General features: G+C 40.6%; 1 protein-coding gene across 1 annotated transcript in view; it reads left to right on the top strand.

Annotated features, from left to right (window-relative positions):
* Window positions 1–18,619, top strand: part of Lgsn (lengsin, lens protein with glutamine synthetase domain) — a 31,783-nt gene extending 13,164 nt beyond the window's left edge. Inside the window, exons 2-5 of the mRNA XM_041655927.1 lie at window positions 2,077–2,209; window positions 2,912–3,073; window positions 11,209–11,375; window positions 17,426–18,619. Of these exons, the coding sequence (XP_041511861.1) occupies window positions 2,077–2,209; window positions 2,912–3,073; window positions 11,209–11,375; window positions 17,426–18,619 (1,656 nt within the window). The remainder of the gene's footprint in view (window positions 1–2,076; window positions 2,210–2,911; window positions 3,074–11,208; window positions 11,376–17,425) is intronic.
* The last annotated feature ends 1,859 nt before the right edge of the window (window positions 18,620–20,478 follow it).

Here is a 20,478-nt window from a genome sequence, read left to right as displayed (position 1 = left end):
TTTTGTACATGTATGAGAATGTCATGGTGGCACCTGGACAAGGTGTATTAGTACATGTATGAGAATGTCACAGGGGCACCTGGACAAGGTGTATTGTGTACATGTATGAGAATTTCATGGTGGCACCTGGACAAGGTGTACTACATACATGTATGAGAATGTCACGGTGGCATCTGGACAAGGTGTATTACATACATGTATGAGAATGTCACGGTGGCATCTGGACAAGGTGTATTACATACATGTATGAGAATTTCACGGTGGCACCTGGACAAGGTGTATTACATACATGTATGAGAATGTCACTGTGGCACCTGGACAAGGTGTATTACATACATGTATGAGAATGTCATGGTGGCACCTGGACAAGGTGTATTAGTACATGTATGAGAATGTCACGGTGGCACCTGGACAAGGTGTATTTTGTACATGTATGAGAATGTCATGGTGGCACCTGGACAAGGTGTATTGTGTACATGTATGAGAATGTCACAGGGGCACCTGGACAAGGTGTATTGTGTACATGTATGAGAATGTCACTGTGGCACCTGGACAAGGTGTATTGTGTACATGTATGAGAATGTCACTGTGGCACCTGGACAAGGTGTATTGTGTACATGTATGAGAATGTCATGGTAGCACCTGGACAAGGTGTATTGTGTACATGTATGAGAATGTCACGGTGGCACCTGGACAAGGTGTATTGTGTACATGTATGAGAATGTCACGGTGGCACCTGGACAAGGTGTATTAGTACATGTATGAGAATGTCACGGTGGCACCTGGACAAGGTGTATTATTAGTACATGTATGAGAATGTCATGGTGGCACCTGGACAAGGTGTATTAGTACATGTATGAGAATGTCATGGTGGCACCTGGACAAGGTGTATTGTGTACATGTATGAGAATGTCATGGTGGAACCTGGACAAGGTGTATTGTGTACATGTATGAGAACGTCACGGTGGCATCTGGACAAGGTGTATTACATACATGTATGAGAATGTCATGGTGGCACCTGGACAAGGTGTATTACATACATGTATGAGAATGTCACTGTGGCACCTGGACAAGGTGTACTACATACATGTATGAGAATGTCATGGTGGCACCTGGACAAGGTGTATTAGTACATGTATGAGAATGTCACGGGGGCACCTGGACAAGGTGTATTAGTACATGTATGAGAATGTCACGGTGAAGCTCACTTGCATGTGCTAATGAAAAATGTTTAAAAAATCAAGTTTCAAAAAAGGCATAAAGCCGGGCGGTGGTGGCGCACGCCTTTAATCCCAGCACTCAGGAGGCAGAGGCAGGCGGATCTCTGTGAGTTTGAGACCAGCCTGGTCTACAGAGCTAGTTCCAGGACAGGCTCCAAAGCCACAGAGAAACCCTGTCTCGAAAAACCAAAAAAAAAAAAAAAGGCATAAGTGAATGAAACTCCTTCTTAAATCAAAGTAAATAGTGATGCAAGGAGGATGAGGGAGGATGAGAGAGTGATGGAGGGCAAAGGAGGGTGAGGGAGAGTGAGGGAAGGTGAGGGAGGATGAGAGAGGATGAGGGATGATGAGGAAGGATGAGGGAGGGTAAGGGAGGGTGAGGGAGAGTGAGGGAGAGTGAGGGAGGATGAGAGAGGATGAGGGAAGATGGAGGAAGGATGAGGGAGGGCAAAGGAGGGTGAGGGAAAGGAGGAGAATCCAAAGATTTCAGGTCCTGTTCTTTTGGCAAAAAAAACCTCTCCAAAGATTAGAAAACATAAAGTTAATAAATATAAGACTTTAAAAAAATAGGTTTTTAAATCAGTTATTAAGGACTAAACAATTGAAAACATTTTGAAGTATAAATAAGAAATACTGAATAGTTAGACAAGAACCTAATTTAATGATTTTCAAAGGCAGTAGAGACAATTCAGTCTCTTTGATTCACTGGAAGGGATAAGGAAGTGACAGTTTACTTCCTCTAAAGAATGTCTTGTGCTCAATTTAAACCCAACTGTCCAACTGGCACACACACATGCGGTTCAGCTGCTTGCTTGCAAGGAATGCTATGTGGGTCTCTATTTACTAATTACGACAGGACACAGCAAAAGATGAAGGTAATGAAACTGAAGGCAGCAGGATGAACAAGTTGAGAAGGACAAGGAAAAGAGTCACCAAGCCACATTTTTGCCCAGCGGATGGGGGAGAAATCACCATGGCCAGTTTCAACGGTATGTGTCTACTGTGACCTTCCATGAGTGGTGTGGCCAGTGGCCAGTTTCTATTTCATGCTCATTTCTATAAAACATTTCTCGTCTTCAGGAGAAGGAAGAGGACAGCAAGATGCGAAGTATTGCTACATGAAGGATGGTAAATGTAGCTTATGTTAACTGCATAGAAATAGCCAATCAAAGTATTTAGAATCCAAGAGAGGGGTGTAGGGTGGGAGATGCAAAGCAGAGTGGGAGAGAAGCTTTCTTCTGCACTGAGAAGGAATGTGAAGATTATGGCTAAGGACTTGCGAGACCACAGGAAAGGTCTAGAGAGTTTCTATCTACAGAAAAAGTCTGGAGAGTTTCTATCTACAGGCTGAAATTCCAACAATACTCTACTAGATCTGAAATAGTGCAAAATGGAGGTCAGTATAAACAAGGTCACTCCTGGTGTTTCAAAGAAGAGGCAAAAGGAATTATTAGCTCATGGTAACAATAAAAAGCAGACTTTAAGAGGTTTTATTATTGTTTTAATTTTTTTAAATTTCAGGCCGTGTACTTCCTTACAGCCTGCATCTAGGACAGACCACACCTAGTGTCCTTGTTTGGCATGTCACTGTGTAGGAAATGGCATTTTTTTCTAACATTTCTTTCCAAGCTGTGTTAAAGACAGTTGAAAACAATTCTAACATGTTTTGACATTTCCCATTATCACCATAGAAAGGTCTGGAAACCAAACATCAGACCTCAGCAAACCTGGCTCTTCTGAGTCTTGTCCCTCCCACAATGACAAAGATGCCCCGGATCAGATGCCAGTGGTAAAATCATCACTTGTCAGCACCCCAGCCAGTGTTCCTGATGCCGAGTTCAACTCCAATGCTGGTAAGCCATTACCTGGAAGGATTCTGGAGGGAGCAGGGAAGGGTTTCTAGCCACTGTTTCCAAGTCTACCTTTGCAGTCAAGATGGTGTGCTGAGGGTGAAAATGCCAGCCCCAGAGTCAGGAAAAGAGGATTTCTTTTTTTAAAGTTTTATTTTATTTATTTTTATTTTATTTTTTTTTTATTGAGAAAAGGAAGAAAAAAAAAACAAGTTTCCACCACCTCCCAGCCTCCCATTTCCCTCCCCCTCCTCCCACCCTTCTCCCCCTCCTCCCATCCTTCTCCCCCTCCTCCCACCCTTCTCCCCCTCCTCCCATCCTTCTCCCCCTCCTCCCACTCCTCTCCCCCTCCCTCTCCAGTCCAAAGAGCAGTCAGGGTTCCCTGCCCTGTGGTTAAAAGAAAACAAACTATCTTTTTTTTTTTCACTTTACACACCAATCCCAGTTCTCACTTCCTCCCCTCCTCCCAAGTTTCTCCACTTACCTCCCCACCTGACCCTTCCATCCACTCCTTAGAGAGGATAAGGAACATTTCTTTAGGGAAGATTCCAAGCCCTCCCTACTATATCTAGGCAGAGCAAGGTATCCATCCAAAGAGAACAGGTTCCAAAAAAGCCAGTACAAGCAGTAGGGATAAATCCTGGTGCCACTACCAGTAGAGCCGCAGTCTGCCCCAGCCGTACAACTGTCACCCACATTTAGAGGGACTAGTTTGGACCTATACTGTTTCCTTCCCTGTCCAGCTGAAGGTGGACATTAGCTCAGCTCCCATTAGCTCAGGTAGACTGTTTCAGTGGGTGTACCCATCATGGTCTTGACTTTTTTGCTCATATTTTCATTCCTCCCACTCTTCAATTGGACTTCAGGAGCTCAGCACAGTGCCTCTGTTTCTATCAGTTGCTGTATGAAGGTTCTATGGTGATACTTAAGATATTCATCAGTCTGACTACAGGGCAAGGCCAGTTCAGTCACCCTCTCCTCTATTGCTTAGGGTCTTAGCTGGGGTCATCCTTGTGGATTACTGGGAATTTTTCTAGTGCCAGGTTTTTTTGCTAGCCCCACAATGGCTCCCTCAATCAAAATATCTTTTTCCTTGCTCTCCATCTCTGTCCTTTTTCCATCTCTACTATCCTGTTCTCTCAAATTCTCCTCCTCCCTCCCTTTCTCCTCCTCTTCCTCTTCTGTCCTTCCTACTCCTACTCCATACCTCCATGTTTCTGTCAGGCAATCTTGCCTGTTCCTTCTTTCCAGGTGAATCCATGTATGTTTTCCTTAGGGTTCACTTTGCTACTTAGCTTCTCTAGGATCATGAACTATAGGCTCGTTATCTTTTGCTTTACCATAGTATCCACTTATGAGTGAGTACATACCATGTCCATCTTTCTGGGTCTGGGTTACCTCTCTCGGGATGTTTTTTTCTAGTTCCAATCACTTGCATGAAAATTTCAAGATGTTATTGTTTTCTACTGCTGAAAAATCCAACACCCCTTTATGATAAAGGTCTTGGAGAGATCAGGGATATAAGGGATATATGTAAGCGTAATAAAAGCAATATGCGGCAAGCTGACAGCCAACATCAAATTAAATAGAGAGAAATTCAAAGTGATCCCACTAAAATCTGGAACAAGTCAAGGATGTTCACTCTCTTCATATCTATCCAACATAGTTCTTGACGTTCTGGCTAGAACAATAAGACAACAAAAGAGATCAAGGGGATTCAAATTGGAAAGGAAGAAGTCAAATTTTCATTATTTGCAAATGATATTATAGTATATATGTGAACCCCAAAACGCTACTAGGGAACTTCTACAGCTGATAAATACATTCAGTAATGTGGCAGGATACAAGACAAGAGGATTTCTACATCTGAGTTTATAAACCTCTCTGCAGCTTCATTGTCTTTATGCTACAGATCCAGAAAATTAGGGGATTGTCACAGGAGAGCACTCAAGTCTTCTTTAAACTTGAAATTCTGTCATTCAAAGTCTCTGAATTTCTGGATAATTATTCTGGTGCATGAGTGTGTTGTTTAACGGCCTCTTGGATACAAGAGATAGAAACTGGTTAAAAAGAGGTATTTCTTGTGTGAGAAAACCTGTAAAGAAAAGGTTAAAGAAATAGAGTTTGGAGAAGTAGGAATATAATGGGGTATGAAGTTAGAGAAATGGGGTGTAACATATTGGTCTCACTTCTGATGACAATTACCAGTGGACGAGCTTTTCATGATTAATATTAGGGTTCTCTAAGCTTATTTACTAAGAGGACAAATAGAAGCCATGAAAACTGTTATATTCATAGCCATACTTTTTTAATAACATAAAAACTTTTATAACACAAAGGACTAAAACCATCTGTGAGATAAACTCTAGGTGCTAAACAGGGCTATTGGTTTGTTCTCTCCCAGTGGGAGCTGTAGAAGTTCCCTAGTAGAGTTTTGGGGGTCACATATATACTGGCCAATGTGTTTGGATGACTAGGGAAACTCATTTTAGTATCGATATCCAGGGACTTTACTGGAACATGGTGTACCCGCCATGCGACTGAACTCTGTTTCCAGTCCTTCTGAAGGTTAAATTGGACTGTGTACAAAGTCATCATCACAAATGACGCTGTTTGACTTCCTGGCATGAAACACAAACAACTTATAGATAAATACATAAATTAATGATAGGTGGATCCTTCTATGAACTGTGGAGTGAAGTGAGCTCCTGGGGTACAAGCACACAGTTCAGACTGCTCTTCACCCCTCCCATCTCCCATCTTTATTGCACACAGAACCCAAGAGGAAATGAGCACGATGAGGGTCCATCTGTATTAGTTACCTTTTGTTAGCATCACTCATGATCACAAACAGCATTATAAAAACCACAGATTCACATCCAATTTCATTTAAGATGTGGAAAGAACACAGGTCCTTGTTAGGTTGCTTCCCTGTAAAATGGGGTTCCTTCCTCTCAGAAGAGTTTCTCTGGTTTTACATCTGAGGGAGCAGCAATGGCCTGGATGCTTCTTCTGTTTGGAATTGGTCTGAGTTTCCCTTTGTTCCCACGTCCAATTTACCATCTAATTTACCTCCAGCTGGAGAAAGTTCTCAAGCTTCTAACAGCTTGCCTTGATAGTGCTAAATATACTTCCCCGTTTTAAGGACAACAACTCTTTGTCATGGCATTTCTCACCCCTCATGTTCCCTGTGCCTTGTTTTGTGCACTCTATGGAGCGAAGAAAATTCATTTTGCCATCTTTGCATACTAGGAACAGATAACACCAATGACAGAGTGGAGAGCTGGAGTAAGAACATGAGGTGTGCAACAAATTATAGCTCATTGGCCAGATTCGGCTTAATGGATGCTTTTTGCAAATAAGTGTTGCCTATGACTGTTTTTGTTGGGAAGACTAATAAAGCATGTTGACCATGTTGCCTATATGACGCATGATTTATATGTTTTTGCATATTTTGATTTTTATGCTGTAGTTTCAGACAGAGAAATAAAGATGGAATTTAGCCATTTGAATCTTAAACCGAAACCCTCTGTGCTTCTCACTCTCTCTGTACGTAGCTGTGACTAGGAGTGTGGGCACCATTATTGAACAGGATGGATTAAGCTTTTACAGCCTGTAATTCCAAACAAACCACCAGTATAGCACATAAAAATAAATGTGAAAACCATTCCCTCAAATAAGTACAGGCAATTTTGATAAGTCATTTTTTTCAACTGCTTTGAGATTTTTTCCAAAAATAACTCAGTTTTTAAAGACTAGCTTCTTCGCTCCCATGTTGTTTGGCCGTCTGTTTATCTCCTCGCCTTTTCTATGGCATGAACCTGGTTAGTGTGCTACCTGGACTCTGCAGCACTGTTTGCGGCTGCCACTGTGCCTGGAGGACGGGGCTTCATCACCCTAACTAGGTATTCTCATGGTAGTCATGCACGTGGTATCCCCATGACTGAAGGCCCATGGGCTCCAGGTAGGGTGGGCAGAATCCCAGGAACAAACTGTCCTTGTTACAGAGTGCATTTTATAGGCATTTGTCCCCATTTCTGAATTTGTATTTCTGTTTTGTTTAAATAAATAATAATTATTTTTCTTGCTATATTACTATTAGTGTGTGTTATATGATATGTGTGTTCACGTATGTTCATGGAACACATGTGGAGGTCAGAGGACAGCTTTTGGGAGTCAGTTCTTTCCTTCCATCCTGGGGTAGAGGGATCAAACTCCTAACATCATGCTGTACTGCAAGCACCTTTACCCGCCGAGCCATCCCGGAATCTGGTATTTCTGGAAGCCCTCTTATAAGCCACGGTAGCTTTCTTGGGAAGTGGCTATGTCCTCATCATCTCAGAATGCAGATGACACTTCTCCAAGGCCTTCGAGATGCTCTTGAGCTTTGAGGTTTCCTTTCTTTAATTTTCTTTTTGTATTTCTCCTCTAAACAAAGCACTAAAACTTCCTCTATAAAAGTACATTGATGTAATTTATTAGTCCTCTGAGGGGATAGGATAGGAGAACACCTTCCAGAAATCACACTGGAAGAAAAACAAATGAGCCCCTGAACCGGTAATTATCTGCCCGCTATTCATCATACACAGCGAGAAAGACTGACCGAAAGGCTTAATTGGAAGTAACACATGTGATTTATTTGAAGGGAAGAAATTCAGACTAGCATGCAGCAAGATGAGTTGTGGCTTTGAAAATAAAATTAGGTTAGATCAGGCTCTCCTCTTTTGTGAAAGAAGTGACCTTTTAAATGAAAAAAAAATTGCTACTAACGCTATACATTCTAAAATATATGATGTCAGTTTTTACTTAATAATTATACAAGGTCGTCTCATACAGGATGTATTTATTAATTTATTCATTCATGCGTATGCTCAGCCACTAAAGGCATATTTACTCAATGCCTGTTGTGGCTGACATCTCTATAGGTACCGAAGCTGAGGAAGCAGGCGGAACTATGTCCCGCTCGCGTGGGAGATATGCAGAAGAATAACATCTAGACAGGAAACAGGAGACTCTGAAACATGGCAAGAAGGGTGCTAAAGAATATGGAAAGGGGTAATACACTTAGCTGGAATATACCTCTCTAAAATTCTCGTAGGTCTAACCCTCAGCACCTTAGACTGCATTTGGAGTCAGGATCTTTAAAAAGGCGATTGAGGTACAATGTACCCAGTGTCACTGCTGTGCTCATAAGGAGATGTTAAGGCAGGGACTCGAACAGAGAAGATCACTGGGAGATTTTGAAGTCGATAATCAACTCAAGGTCACAGAGAGAAGCCTCCGAAGAAACATCCCCCAATTATCTTTGATCTGGGACTTCTAGTCTTCAGGTGAAACGATATAGATTTCTATTAAGCCACTTCATCTTAAGCACCAGTTATGACTGCCCTAGAACATGAAGGCATGTGGTCATTGTTCAGCCTCCGCTCGGCATGAATGGGCTCCCCATGAATCTGGGGTTGACCTGTCTACAGTGCGGTCATGTTTCATGACTATTCCAGATGACTATGCGTTAGTCTTTGCAGTTCCTCATCTCACCAAGCTACCTCACCTTTCTCTCTGATGGCATGTTTAATGCCTATAGTTTCCCCATATTGTAATTTAAGGTATTTTTAAGGGCAGGGCTCTTTCTGACTACTTCTTCGATATAGAACCAGTTTGAGAAGTAGGTGGTGATGAAATACCTACCTTGAGTGGCTGCCTGTAAGTGGATGAATATTTTTTCATTGTAAAATAAAAGTGGGGCTGGGTGGTGGTGGCACACGCCTTTAATCCCAGCACTCGGGAGGCAGAGGCAGGCAGATCTCTGGGAGTTCGAGGCCAGCCTGGTCTACAAGAGCTAGTTCTGGGACGGGCACCAAAGCTACAGAGAAACCCTGTCTCGAAAAAAAAAAAGTGGGACCGTTTAGAGGGAAGGAAGGGGATTAGGCAGACAGAGGAAGAAGTCAGTGAACAGAGCAAAGGACAATGGCACGTATGACTAAAAAAATGCCACAATGAGCTAGGCAGTGGTGGCCTACACTTTTAATGCCAGTGTTTGGGAGGTAGAGGCAGTTGGATCTCTGAGTTCAAGGCCAGTCTTGCCAGGATAACCAGGGCTGTATAGAGAAACCCTGTCTAAAGAAAAAAAGTCACAATGAAACCTGTTAGCTTGTATGCTTAGAAATTAAAAACAAAAGTCAAGGAAAACATATAAAGCAATACGTTATTTTAGGACATATAGAAGATACAGATAAGGCGAATAGCCAGTAAGGCTTCCTGCCATCCCATCACTGGTGCCACAATAGAATGACCTCTTTTCTCTTGCAGAAGAGAAGAGTCTGGTTGACAGCATATATAGAGTTTATGAGGTCTGCAATACTGGTTATTTGAACACCTTCATATTGCAAATTGCTTATGAGTTTTATATAAGCAGCTTTATTTAACTTTGGCTAAACACCCAATGTTTCAGAGTAAGGTGAGAACACACCAACTGCTAATTAAGCCTATAGCATTCTAATTGCTACAGCTTAATTGTTTGTATTAAATGGAAGGCAGTTACAAACCCTCATGAGTCCCAGAGTAGTCAGTCGTATCCGTGACAGGACATTTTATCTAATAGATGTGCATAGGCAGAACCAGTAATTTGTTTTCCTCATGCTTCATGTATTTAAAATCTGTTCAATCTGTGTTTTTCCACTGTCAATCTTTATGCTTATTTTAAAGCCTAATTATATCTTGAAAACTGATACCCAGTTATCACTTAAAAATTATAGCTGTTTGATGTAAGTGGTGTGACAGATTGATGGGTGTTCAAATGTGGGCACGATCACGGGACTATTTACTGGAGTTGGTGTAATTAGGCTCATACCTTGTGTGTTTAAGTAGCACTTACGTGGTGCTTATTGTCTCACAGTACTGTTAAATACCTTGTTTAATCCTCATAACAAGCCCACAAAGTCAGTAACATTTTAACAGTGGAGAAGCAGAGACACGGAGAGGGTGGGAAGGTTGCCAGGCCTCAAAGGAAGGATGTGGGGGGTCTTGATTTGTGCTGGGTCTCTGTGTTCTGTCACCCTCCCCCAAAATCCTGATGGTGGCATTTATAATGCATACTGTGGGCCCAGCCATTCCATCTGTGGGCTATCGTCCATTCATGCCCTGTTAACAACACCTACCGGGAACCCAGAAAACTAGATTCTAGCCTCCGTTTTGACAGTGTTGTGTGTGTCTGTGTGTGCATGTAGTGTGTGTGTGTGTGTGTGTGTGTGTGTGTGTGTGTGTGTGTGTGAGAGAGAGAGAGAGAGAGAGAGAGAGAGAGAAGGGGGAGAGACTTAGTTGGCTTTGTATGTCTCTCTGGGACTCAGGCTGATGGATTGACTACACTAACTTTGTCTCCAAAGTCTTTCCTAGCTTTACAGTTTTAGAATTTTCAGACTATCTTAAATTCATTTTATTGTATTTCTGACTTAAAAATTGACCATGTCGTCCCAAGTTTTCATCTCCACTTTCTATTCTTGATATCTTTCTTTGTTTAAATAATTGTAAAATTTGACAGAGCGGTGCACCTCCAAGACTCACATGCCATTACAAAGACAGAAGGTAACTACTGGAAAACAAAAGGAAAGAGAAGGAAAAGAGTAAAGGAAAGGAAAAAGGAGCCAACACATCAGGAAGTAAACATGCGATTTTACTTCCATGTACATAGGGGACTTACAGTTTAGATATTACAGGTTAATCCAAGAAGCCCCAGAGTTTTAATGGACAGGCACCTACAGGCAACTCATATGTCTCCAATGCTGTCAGGATGTCCATTGTCTTCATAAGCAAAGGTTGCTTTTTTTTTATTTTGTTTTGTTTTCCGGTCTTTTCTTGCTGTTTTCCATGAGTAATTGTTTTCAGCAAGCACTAAGACATCCTCATCTTCTTAGGCTGACACGTCCTAACTGATGCACACTTTTTGAGAGTCCTTGGACACTTAGACAGTGCTCTTGGGATTACTCTAAGGCAGGTAAAAGACAGGTGAGATCTCTGTGTGAAGCTACGATCCACGTGACCTGCATATGTTTCTCTTGTTTGTAACTGTGTGACTACGCACCATATCTATCCTGTTGTTTCGGTCCATCCTGATCTAGTGACTTCAGATTATTACTCCACAGACAACACCAGGGACAGTGCTCAGATCACGACCCCGCCTCAACTTTCTTCGAGAATGAAACATATTAAACAAGAAATGGCCAAAAATCACCTCCAGTTTGTACGCTTTGAAGCAACGGACTTGCACGGCGTCTCCAGATCAAAGAGCATCCCTGCACAGTTTTTTCAAGTGAGTTTTCCAGTGGTGAGGAGTGTGATTTCATGACCATTTGCAAGCAAACACTCTTTATGACTCATCTGCATTTTCTTGTAATCTACACAGTAATTTGAGCTGAAAAGCAATAATTTGTTTTGCTATTTTCCTTGTCCCTCCCCACATTACTGCTCCCCAAGGAGATGAGCACACAGTAGCAATTCTAATATCCAATAGAAATAGGAAACTAATTAAGGCTGGTTATTTCAGCACTTCTGCCTTGAATAATTTTACTCTACAGAACTCTCTTTTCTTTTCATATTGCAATTATAAAGATTATTTTATATTTGACATGAGGAAATTGCAACCCAAGACCCAAGAGCAAACATGAAAGGTAGATATGATTAAGTAGAAATGATTTGCTAGATAAGAATCGTATCCATTCAGCAGTAATTCAGATATGAAAATCCCCAATTGTCCTTAGATGACTTAATGAATATTAGGTCTTGAAAATAGTGATATCAAGAAAAATTGCATTTGTGGATACCTTTAAGGATTTTTCTAGCATTGTTTCGTTTAGCTTATAGCATGTGTTTATTCTGGTGACTGATTTGTTGGGATTATTAAACATCAAGTTTATCAGGAAGGGATATCAGCCAGTACCAATATTTAAGAAAATAAAAAATTAAAGCATCCTGGAATTATATTTATTTGTTTATTTACACACATTTATATACATATAGAAATAAAGGATCCTTTTGTACAGTCCTGACTCACCTAGCCCTCATGATCCGCTTGTCTCATCTTTCCAGGTAGTTTAGATTACAGACTCATGCCGCTGGGCTTTACAGTTATTTCTATAATATGTCATATCTTTTTGCTTTAGTACCAAATTGTATACTTTCTTGGTGTTGTTTATTTTCAAAGTTGTTTTTGAAAATTTGAACAGTTTAAATTTCTTTCTTCAAAAGTTCTTTGGGAGTCAGCAAGACAGGTTAAAAGGTAAAGGTACTTGCCACTAAAAACCCTAGTTCTATCTTTCAAAACTGCACGGTGGAAGTAGAGAACTGATTCTCACAGGTTGTCCTCTGAGCAACCCTTCACTCATATGCTTGCACAATACACACATGATCAATCAACTGATCAATCAATCAATCAATCAATTAACCAATCAATGATCTTGTTTGTAAATAGCCTATAGTGTTTCTTCTACATTCAATTAAGAACTCTACATGTTAGTTAATTCTTATAAGAAAGTGTGAAATTACTATGGGCAGGATCAGAAGATAATTCAATCATTCACGTGAATTTTCTTTAACCGGGGATAAAACACAATTGGCATTTTAGACACTGGCCTGAACATAAACCTGTTTGCTATTCTGGTTTCACCAAATTCTAATCATCTATTTCACTAGTGATTTTAGGAAACTAAATACTTAGAACACTACTCTAGTGCTTCCGTGAAACACCCTTCCCCCAAATAGAGCTGATCCTTCCGTTTACATTTGCTGAAGATTGATTTCATTGACATAGAAGAAAATGTCTGCATTTGAAACTGCGGTTGAAAGCGTTAATTTTCTTCTTCAATATTCCACATATTGAAAGACTTTTTCTTCCTGCCTTGTCTTGGAAAAAACTGTTTTACCCTGAGAATTTGATGCAAGTCAACACACCTCCTTTTCATTGGTTTGCTTATTCTTAGCCTCCATTTTCACAAATTCTGTTTATTATAGCCTTAGTTCATTGTTCTTTTATTCTAATTTTATAATCATAGAGCATGTATTGTGAAATAACACTCTTTAAAATGATGTTGGAACTTTTGAAGGTATAAACCATGAGTACTTTTATCACAAATATTAATGATCTAAGTCTAGATAATATATTTTGGATATGTTATTGTGAACATATAAGTTCATTTCTATAAGTTAATCTGAACTATGCATATAATTTCATATATATCTAAACACACACATATAAATTTATACATATATAAATAAAATTATGTATGAGAAATTTCTTTGGCAAAAATATGAAATCAATAGCTTATATGTGGCTTTATAAAAATAGTAACAAATTTTTTATCAAATTTTTCATATAATCTGTTCTGATCATCCTTCACTCCTCCTCCAACACCTTCCAGATCCCCCTCCCCTCTCCAAGCCTTTTCTACCCCTCTTTAAAGAACAAAATAAATAAGCAAAGAAAACTAAACCAAGAAAACAAGAAACCCTCTCTTTCTCATACACACACCAAAAATGAAAACCAAGAAACACAAGCAAAAGACCAGTCAGACAAGGGAAAAAAACCCTCCCAAATAAAGAAATTGGAGACAAAAGTCTCCTTGAGTTCTTTTTTCTTGGGCATATAGTGCTTAAGGTGGAGTCTACCCTGACGCATGGGTAATATACTTAGAGAGATGCAATTGAAAAAACTAATTTTTTCTTTGCAAGTGGGTGTCAATTTCAGATAACGTCTTGGTTAGGGATGTACACATCCCCTTCGCAGCACTGGGATTTTAAGTATACATTTAAATCATTTTTATTTGTGTAAATAAAGTGCTAAATTGAAATTATTAAGCTAGACTGTGAATGACTAGTGGCGACAACATAATCTGTCTTTATTTGTGGAATAATATAGAGAAATTTTTTCTCAAACTAAATCAGCCAGGCAGGCTCAGTGCCTGAGGTTGCTGAGACATGAGCCTGGGACCCATCACTTAGCAGTTCAGTGATGCCATTTTTTTTCTGTATCTACTGCCTCCAGCACAGCTTTAATCCTCCTGTTATCCTTTATCTGAACTAAGTGTTTCTTCCTATTTTAAATGCAAGCATTGATTTTATAAAAACAAAAATCCAGATCATCTTCTGAAAACTGAGGAAAAGGCTGGTATACCGCTGGAAGAGGTCAAAGAGATGACCTATGATTCGAGGGCATCTCCACTGGTTAGAAAGGTCCCCATGTGTCTGACACTGAACAAAATGCCCAACAGACCTTAGCACCTTCAACCTTTCAACAAACTTACAGAGTCTTGATCTATCAAAGGGCTGATTTGGTTTAAATTATATGTGGATAATGTGGGTTCTATCCTAGATTTAATATAAATATGAAATATTACTATAGATCTCATAACCAATTTGTCAGTTGTTCCAAAAGGTAGCCTTCATCGTGCTCCAAATAAGAGTTGTCATAGGCTTTTAACTCAATCTGCAAGAATTTCTATCAAGTTCAGAGAGATCCATCTTGAAGTATGTAGCCATTTCAGTGCTTCAGTACCATATATATAATTTAAGATAATTTACTGTATTGGACAAAGCTATTCATACTTTAATATATCCCACAGCTAATGGAGAATGGTTTAAATTCTGATACATGTCCAAAAATGCATAAAGAAAAGAGAATGTGTACTGGCTTTGTGGGAGCCTAGGCAGTTTGAATGCTCACCTTACGAGACCTGGATAGAGGTGGGCAGTCCTTGGGCTTCCCACAGGTCAGGGAACCCTGATTGCTCTTCGAGCAGATGAGGGAGGGGGACTTGATCGGGGGAGGGGGAGGGAAATGGGAAGCGGTGGTGGGGACGAGGCAGAAATCCTTAATAAATAAATAAATTAAAAAAAAAGAAAAGAGAATGTATGTATATTAAAAAGAGTGTTCTGAACCTCACGATTAAATAGCCTAAAGAACAAAGCGTGACTTTTTACTATTCTTCTAGTTTGCAAAGGACTGCTGGAGTCCAGTGGTGAGCAGCTGCTTCCCACGGTTCACAGCAAAGGGAACACAATACAGATTTGGATTGTGTGATCTCTCAGAGGTTTCAGGAATAAAATACATTACCCTTCATTTTAGATACACACAACTACCATATAGATTTTGAACTAATAATAATCAAATAGGGAAATAACATTATTTTTTTAATGAAATTTAGTACTAAAATATTCCATACAGAAATCTCACAAGGTGGAAGTTGTGAGCCTGTATGCACAGGAATTTGGATATGCATAAAATTTACATGTAGAACTACAAAAAAAGTGTGTGAGTCCCTTCTTTATTGTTGATAAAAGCAAATTTGGGGGCTGGATATGGAGGTGAACACCTGTAATCTCAGCACTCGGGAGGCAGAGGCAATGGGACTATGTATTTCTAGACTAGCACAGTGCATTCAAGGCAAGCCTGGGCTTGGGTGAGATCTTGTCTCAACCACCACCACCAACAACAACAAAAAAAGAAATAAAAAAAAAATAAGAGTAGGGGAAAAACACAGACTTATATCAGTAAGGCCAAAGTGGCCCTTGAGAGTGTATGTAAAGGTGACAGGCCATGAAGGAGCCGGCCCATATGGTCTTGCAGATTTGTGGGTCCTGGACAGTGACCTGTCTTTTTGGTTTCTGCAGATGATGTGAACAAACTAATGTCACTTGTGAAGAGTTGGGATGTTTGCATTAACCCCACAATACTCACTGAGTTTATGAAAACTACTTTTGATAGTCAGGGGCTTTTCTCCACTCATGTAAAACCTCATTGAGATTCTTCCACAATTTCTAATTTTTTTCAAACGCTTCTCTCCTACTTTGTAATCTCATGCCTTCTCTGTTGCCTGATACATAGTCAAGGTAAATATTAAGTCTGTTGGGTCTAAGAGTTAAATTACTGGAAAGGGCCTCAGAGATCATCTAGTTGCTGGACATGGATACTGGCTCATACCATCCAGAAACTTGTTCAACTATTCTAACTATTAATAAAAGAGCTGAATCTAGTGATCTGATCTGCTGACACCCAGATCCCACGGACCTGAACACTACATTTGGAAACTGTAACTTTGGAGGTAGAGGTTCACAAACCCAGAAACATTTTCTAGGGCTCTGTGAGACAATCAAGAGGATAATTCTTACGTGGGTTGTACAAGTGAAGAGATGAGTAGATCTCCCAGAAGTCCTGGCTCTTAGGGTCTGAGACAGCTGTCTTGTGACCTGTTGGTCTGACCCAAGCCTCCTCTGCAACAAAGATGTAGGATTCCTTCTGCAGAATTCTGAGAGTCAGCTGGAGGTTACAACAGAATAAAACACAACAGAGGCTTTACTTATAGACTGATATAATTTTTTGATATTCACCTAGAAGCGAGAGAGCAGGATCACATAGTGGATCTACTTGTCACTGCATTATTCACAATGATTAGATATAGAAACAACCTAGATTAGTACTGATGGATGAAAGGTGGAGAAATAAATATAAACTGTGCATTTCTTGGACATAAAAAGAATTAGCCCTGCAGTCTGCTGCAGAATGCATGAAACTGGAGCATACATATTAAATTAAGTAAGTCAGACACAGAAACAAATACCGCATGTTCCCTTTCACATGTGAATGCTAGAATGTTGATCTAAATAGGACGGTGATTCCAAGAGGCTGGGAAAGTGGAAGGAAGAGAAGATGGAGGAAGACTGGTTAATGAGTATGAAAACACAGGAGTTGCAACTTTTACTTTTCTGACACAGTGTACGTAGTGAGCATAGTTTATAATGACTGTTATATATCTTATCATCAGCAATCTGAGGCAATGAAAAGCATGTGATCAGTAAACATTGTTTACATATATGAGATGATCACAATATACGCCTTAAATATAAAGTAAAATTAAAATATGTAAATAATAAAATCCTGTAAAACAAGTCAAAGAAATGCCTTACCCGAGTCTTAGAAACTGTACTATAAAATAAAATGCATTGTAAAAGTATTTTTGATTGTAATAATTTTAAATATTTCCATAATGTTATAAACCCTTGTCTTTAGCTATATTGTCCCATTCTTCATCGTTAAAGCATTTATTTACAGCTATGTGAAGCATTTATTATTGCTATTTCCCACATTTAAGAGCATATCAAAGCTTGTATTAAAATATTAAAAATTGTAAAAATGTCTTTATGAAATAATAGCTCTTTCAATGTTGAATTTTTGGATATTTATTTTGAATCTTCCAAAAAGTTTATCTGATACTAACAGTTATTAAGCTTACGTTTCTTATTACCAAGATTTTCTCCCCTGTTTTGTCTTCATGTTTCAGTACCTAGTTCATTTATCTTTTCCTTCTTCAGGAAAAAGTGATCCACGGTGTTTTCATGCCCCGTGGTTATCTGGAACTGATGCCGAGCCCTAAGGACAATGAGGTGAATCACATAAGAGCCACGTGCTTCAATAGTGACATCGTCCTCCTGCCAGAGCTGTCGACCTTCAGAGTCTTGCCATGGGCAGAGAGGACCGCTCGGGTGATCTGTGACACCTTCACAGTGATGGGCGAACCTCTGCTGACTTCCCCCAGGTACATCGCCAAGAGGCAGTTGCGCCAGCTGCAGGATGCTGGCTTCTCCCTGCTGTCTGCCTTCATCTATGATTTCTGTATTTTTGGTGTGCCCGAAGTGATTAATTCTAAGGCCATATCCTTTCCTGCTTCGACATTACTGAGTAACCATGATCAGCCCTTCATGCAGGAGCTGGTTGACGGCCTTTATCACACCGGGGCCAATGTGGAGAGCTTCTCATCTTCTACCAAACCTGGGCAGATGGAGATCTGTTTTCTCCCTGAATTTGGCATTAGCTCAGCCGATAATGCATTTACCCTCAGAACGGGTGTCAAGGAAGTGGCCAGGAGGTATAACTATGTAACGAGCCTTGTGATGGAGACCGGATTCTGCAATTCAGGAATTTTATCTCACAGTGTCTGGGATGTCGGCGGAAAGACAAACATGTTCTGCAGTGCTTCTGGGGTGGAGCGGCTCACACTCACCGGGAAGAAGTGGTTGGCTGGTCTCCTGAAGCATTCAGCTGCCCTCAGCTGCCTAATGGCCCCTGCCGTCAGCTGCCGCAAGCGCTACGGCAAGGACAGCAGAGACCTGAAGGACAGTGTGCCCACCACGTGGGGATACAACGACAACAGCTGTGCCTTGAACATCAAGTGTCACGGTGAAAAAGGCACCCAGATAGAAAATAAACTAGGTTCAGCCACCGCCAACCCTTACCTGGTGTTGGCCGCCACTGTGGCTGCAGGCATGGATGGACTTCGGAGCAGTGATAGTGCTAGTTCCGATGAGAGCCAGGATCTCTATCGACCAGAACCTTCTGAGATCCCTTTGAAGATGGAAGATGCCCTCACAGCCCTGGAGCAAGACCAGTGTCTCAAGCAGGCCCTAGGAGAGACTTTCATTCGCTATTTTGTTGCCATGAAGAAGTACGAATTGGAAAATGAAGAAGCAGATGCAGAGGGAAATAAATTCCTGGAGTATTTTATATAGGATGGGACTCTTGGCTTTAGAGATGACATTGTGACAAGTAGCTAACCTATTAGAAAGAAAAGATTGAGCCTTTGTAATTAACCATACTAGATAGGCATTTGTCTTCCCATCCCCCCAATCATTGGGAGATGAAATGGGACTGTTGAGATTCTGATCTCAGACATAAACAATAAATTTGAGGTGAAGCAGCATTCTCAAACTTACTCTGCTTGACAGTCTATCATTTCCTCTGTGTTGTTAGCCTGGATGGTGTTTGGGGGACTGCCACATAATCATATATTAAAGAAAGAGGTAAACATTACGAAGACTGGGGTGAGAGGAAGAAACAATATAATGTACAGACATAGGCTTTTCGTATCTGGGAGACAGATATGTGACCAAAATCTTATTAATGAAAACACCTTGAGGTGGGCTTTGCATCACTATGAGGGTTTTAAAGATGTCAAGTTGCACAATGTAGTACATGACAAGCCCAGAAGTTCTTCCTTTGCTTTTCACACTTCTCCATCACCTCTTTAAAGGCTCAGGGGTCCCAAGGCTGTAATGTTCCCTAGAATCAAACCACAGGGTAAAGAAACAGGTAACCCTGAGGTCAGACTTGAAGGTGGTAGAGGCCTTTCTCTAAACACCGCGTGATGAAGAAAGGATGGAAGGGGCCTGGATTGCTCTGCCAGCTTCGCTCCACTCTTCCAAAGCAGACATCCCTTTGAAACATCTTTGCTCTGCAGAGAGGGAGAATGACTGCCTGCGTAGCTTGGGCTCTGACTGCAGCTGCAACGCATACTTAAATTACTAATTACATCGCCACAGAGGCTGGTGTTTCTCCAGGGAGCAGAAAATGTTCCAGGTCTTTCTTTGATTGTGATAATATTGCAACTTATCACCGAAATTTAGCATCTTTTGGGAGCAGGTTCAATATCTACTTACTTGCAAATGAAAGCGCTTCTGCCGCTTAGGATCAAATTGGAGATTTTATGTTCAATTAAAACTGACTGTGGTCTCACTTCAGACGGCAGACACTTAGGGAGAACACTAGAATTTAGCTCCAGTCCTCTTGTTAACTTTCTTAGCATCTAGTAAATGAAGTCAGTGTGCCCTTCACTGTTAGCTTATTTTCCTCTCCCAGTAGAAGAGGTATTTGGAAATAATAAAAATCCACAGATGGAATAAGGGTTGGAGGTAACTAACACACCGTGAGAAGGAAGTGAGGTTCAGAACACAGCTCCTTTTTCGGTAATTAAAGCTCAAGGTATCAGGTGGGAAGATACAGTGGAAATCAATGTGGTTATTTGTGCCTCCTCTCTGTTGCATGTGTTGCTGTTATTAAATTCAGCCAGAGACTAAACCGAAGCAGTCTATGGAAGCTGGAGCTAAGTTCTGTGGAGGACAACAGCAGGTGCCTTGCCTTCCCTTTCTGTTTTTACCCTTTCTTCTGACCGGCCCCTAGAAGAAGAGGCTAGCCAATCTCTTCTAGAATGTAGAGTGTTGAAAAATTTACAAGGTACCATGTTCCTTGTTGGTACACACACACACATATGTGTATATATGTGTGTGTGTGTGTGTGTGTGTGTGTTTGGGTGGGTGTTAAGGACTGGGGGATAAAGGTAAAAGGTCTAATGAAAGATAGTTTCTGAAAACTTTTCGTTTCTGAGGTTGAGGGTGGGGATCTGAGTTAACTAGTGGGATCCACTCAAGCAAAAGATTGTTTTGTCACTCTAATAGAGCTGTAGAGAATGTTTTTATAAGTTCACAGGCCTTAATGAAACTTGTCTGGTGTTTTTCTTGGTTTTACTACTGTGTCTATAAGATGCTATAAAAACTCTGCTAATCACAGTGTTTTTAGTCTTTATTTTATTGTC

The sequence above is a fragment of the Microtus oregoni genome, unplaced genomic scaffold (assembly GCF_018167655.1).
Source record: "Microtus oregoni isolate MIOR12 unplaced genomic scaffold, Mior012 000007F_ref0000211, whole genome shotgun sequence".
NCBI classification, from domain to species: Eukaryota; Metazoa; Chordata; class Mammalia; order Rodentia; family Cricetidae; genus Microtus; species Microtus oregoni.
Note: the sequence above shows the minus strand (reverse complement) of the source record. Positions and strands in the feature narration are given on the sequence as shown.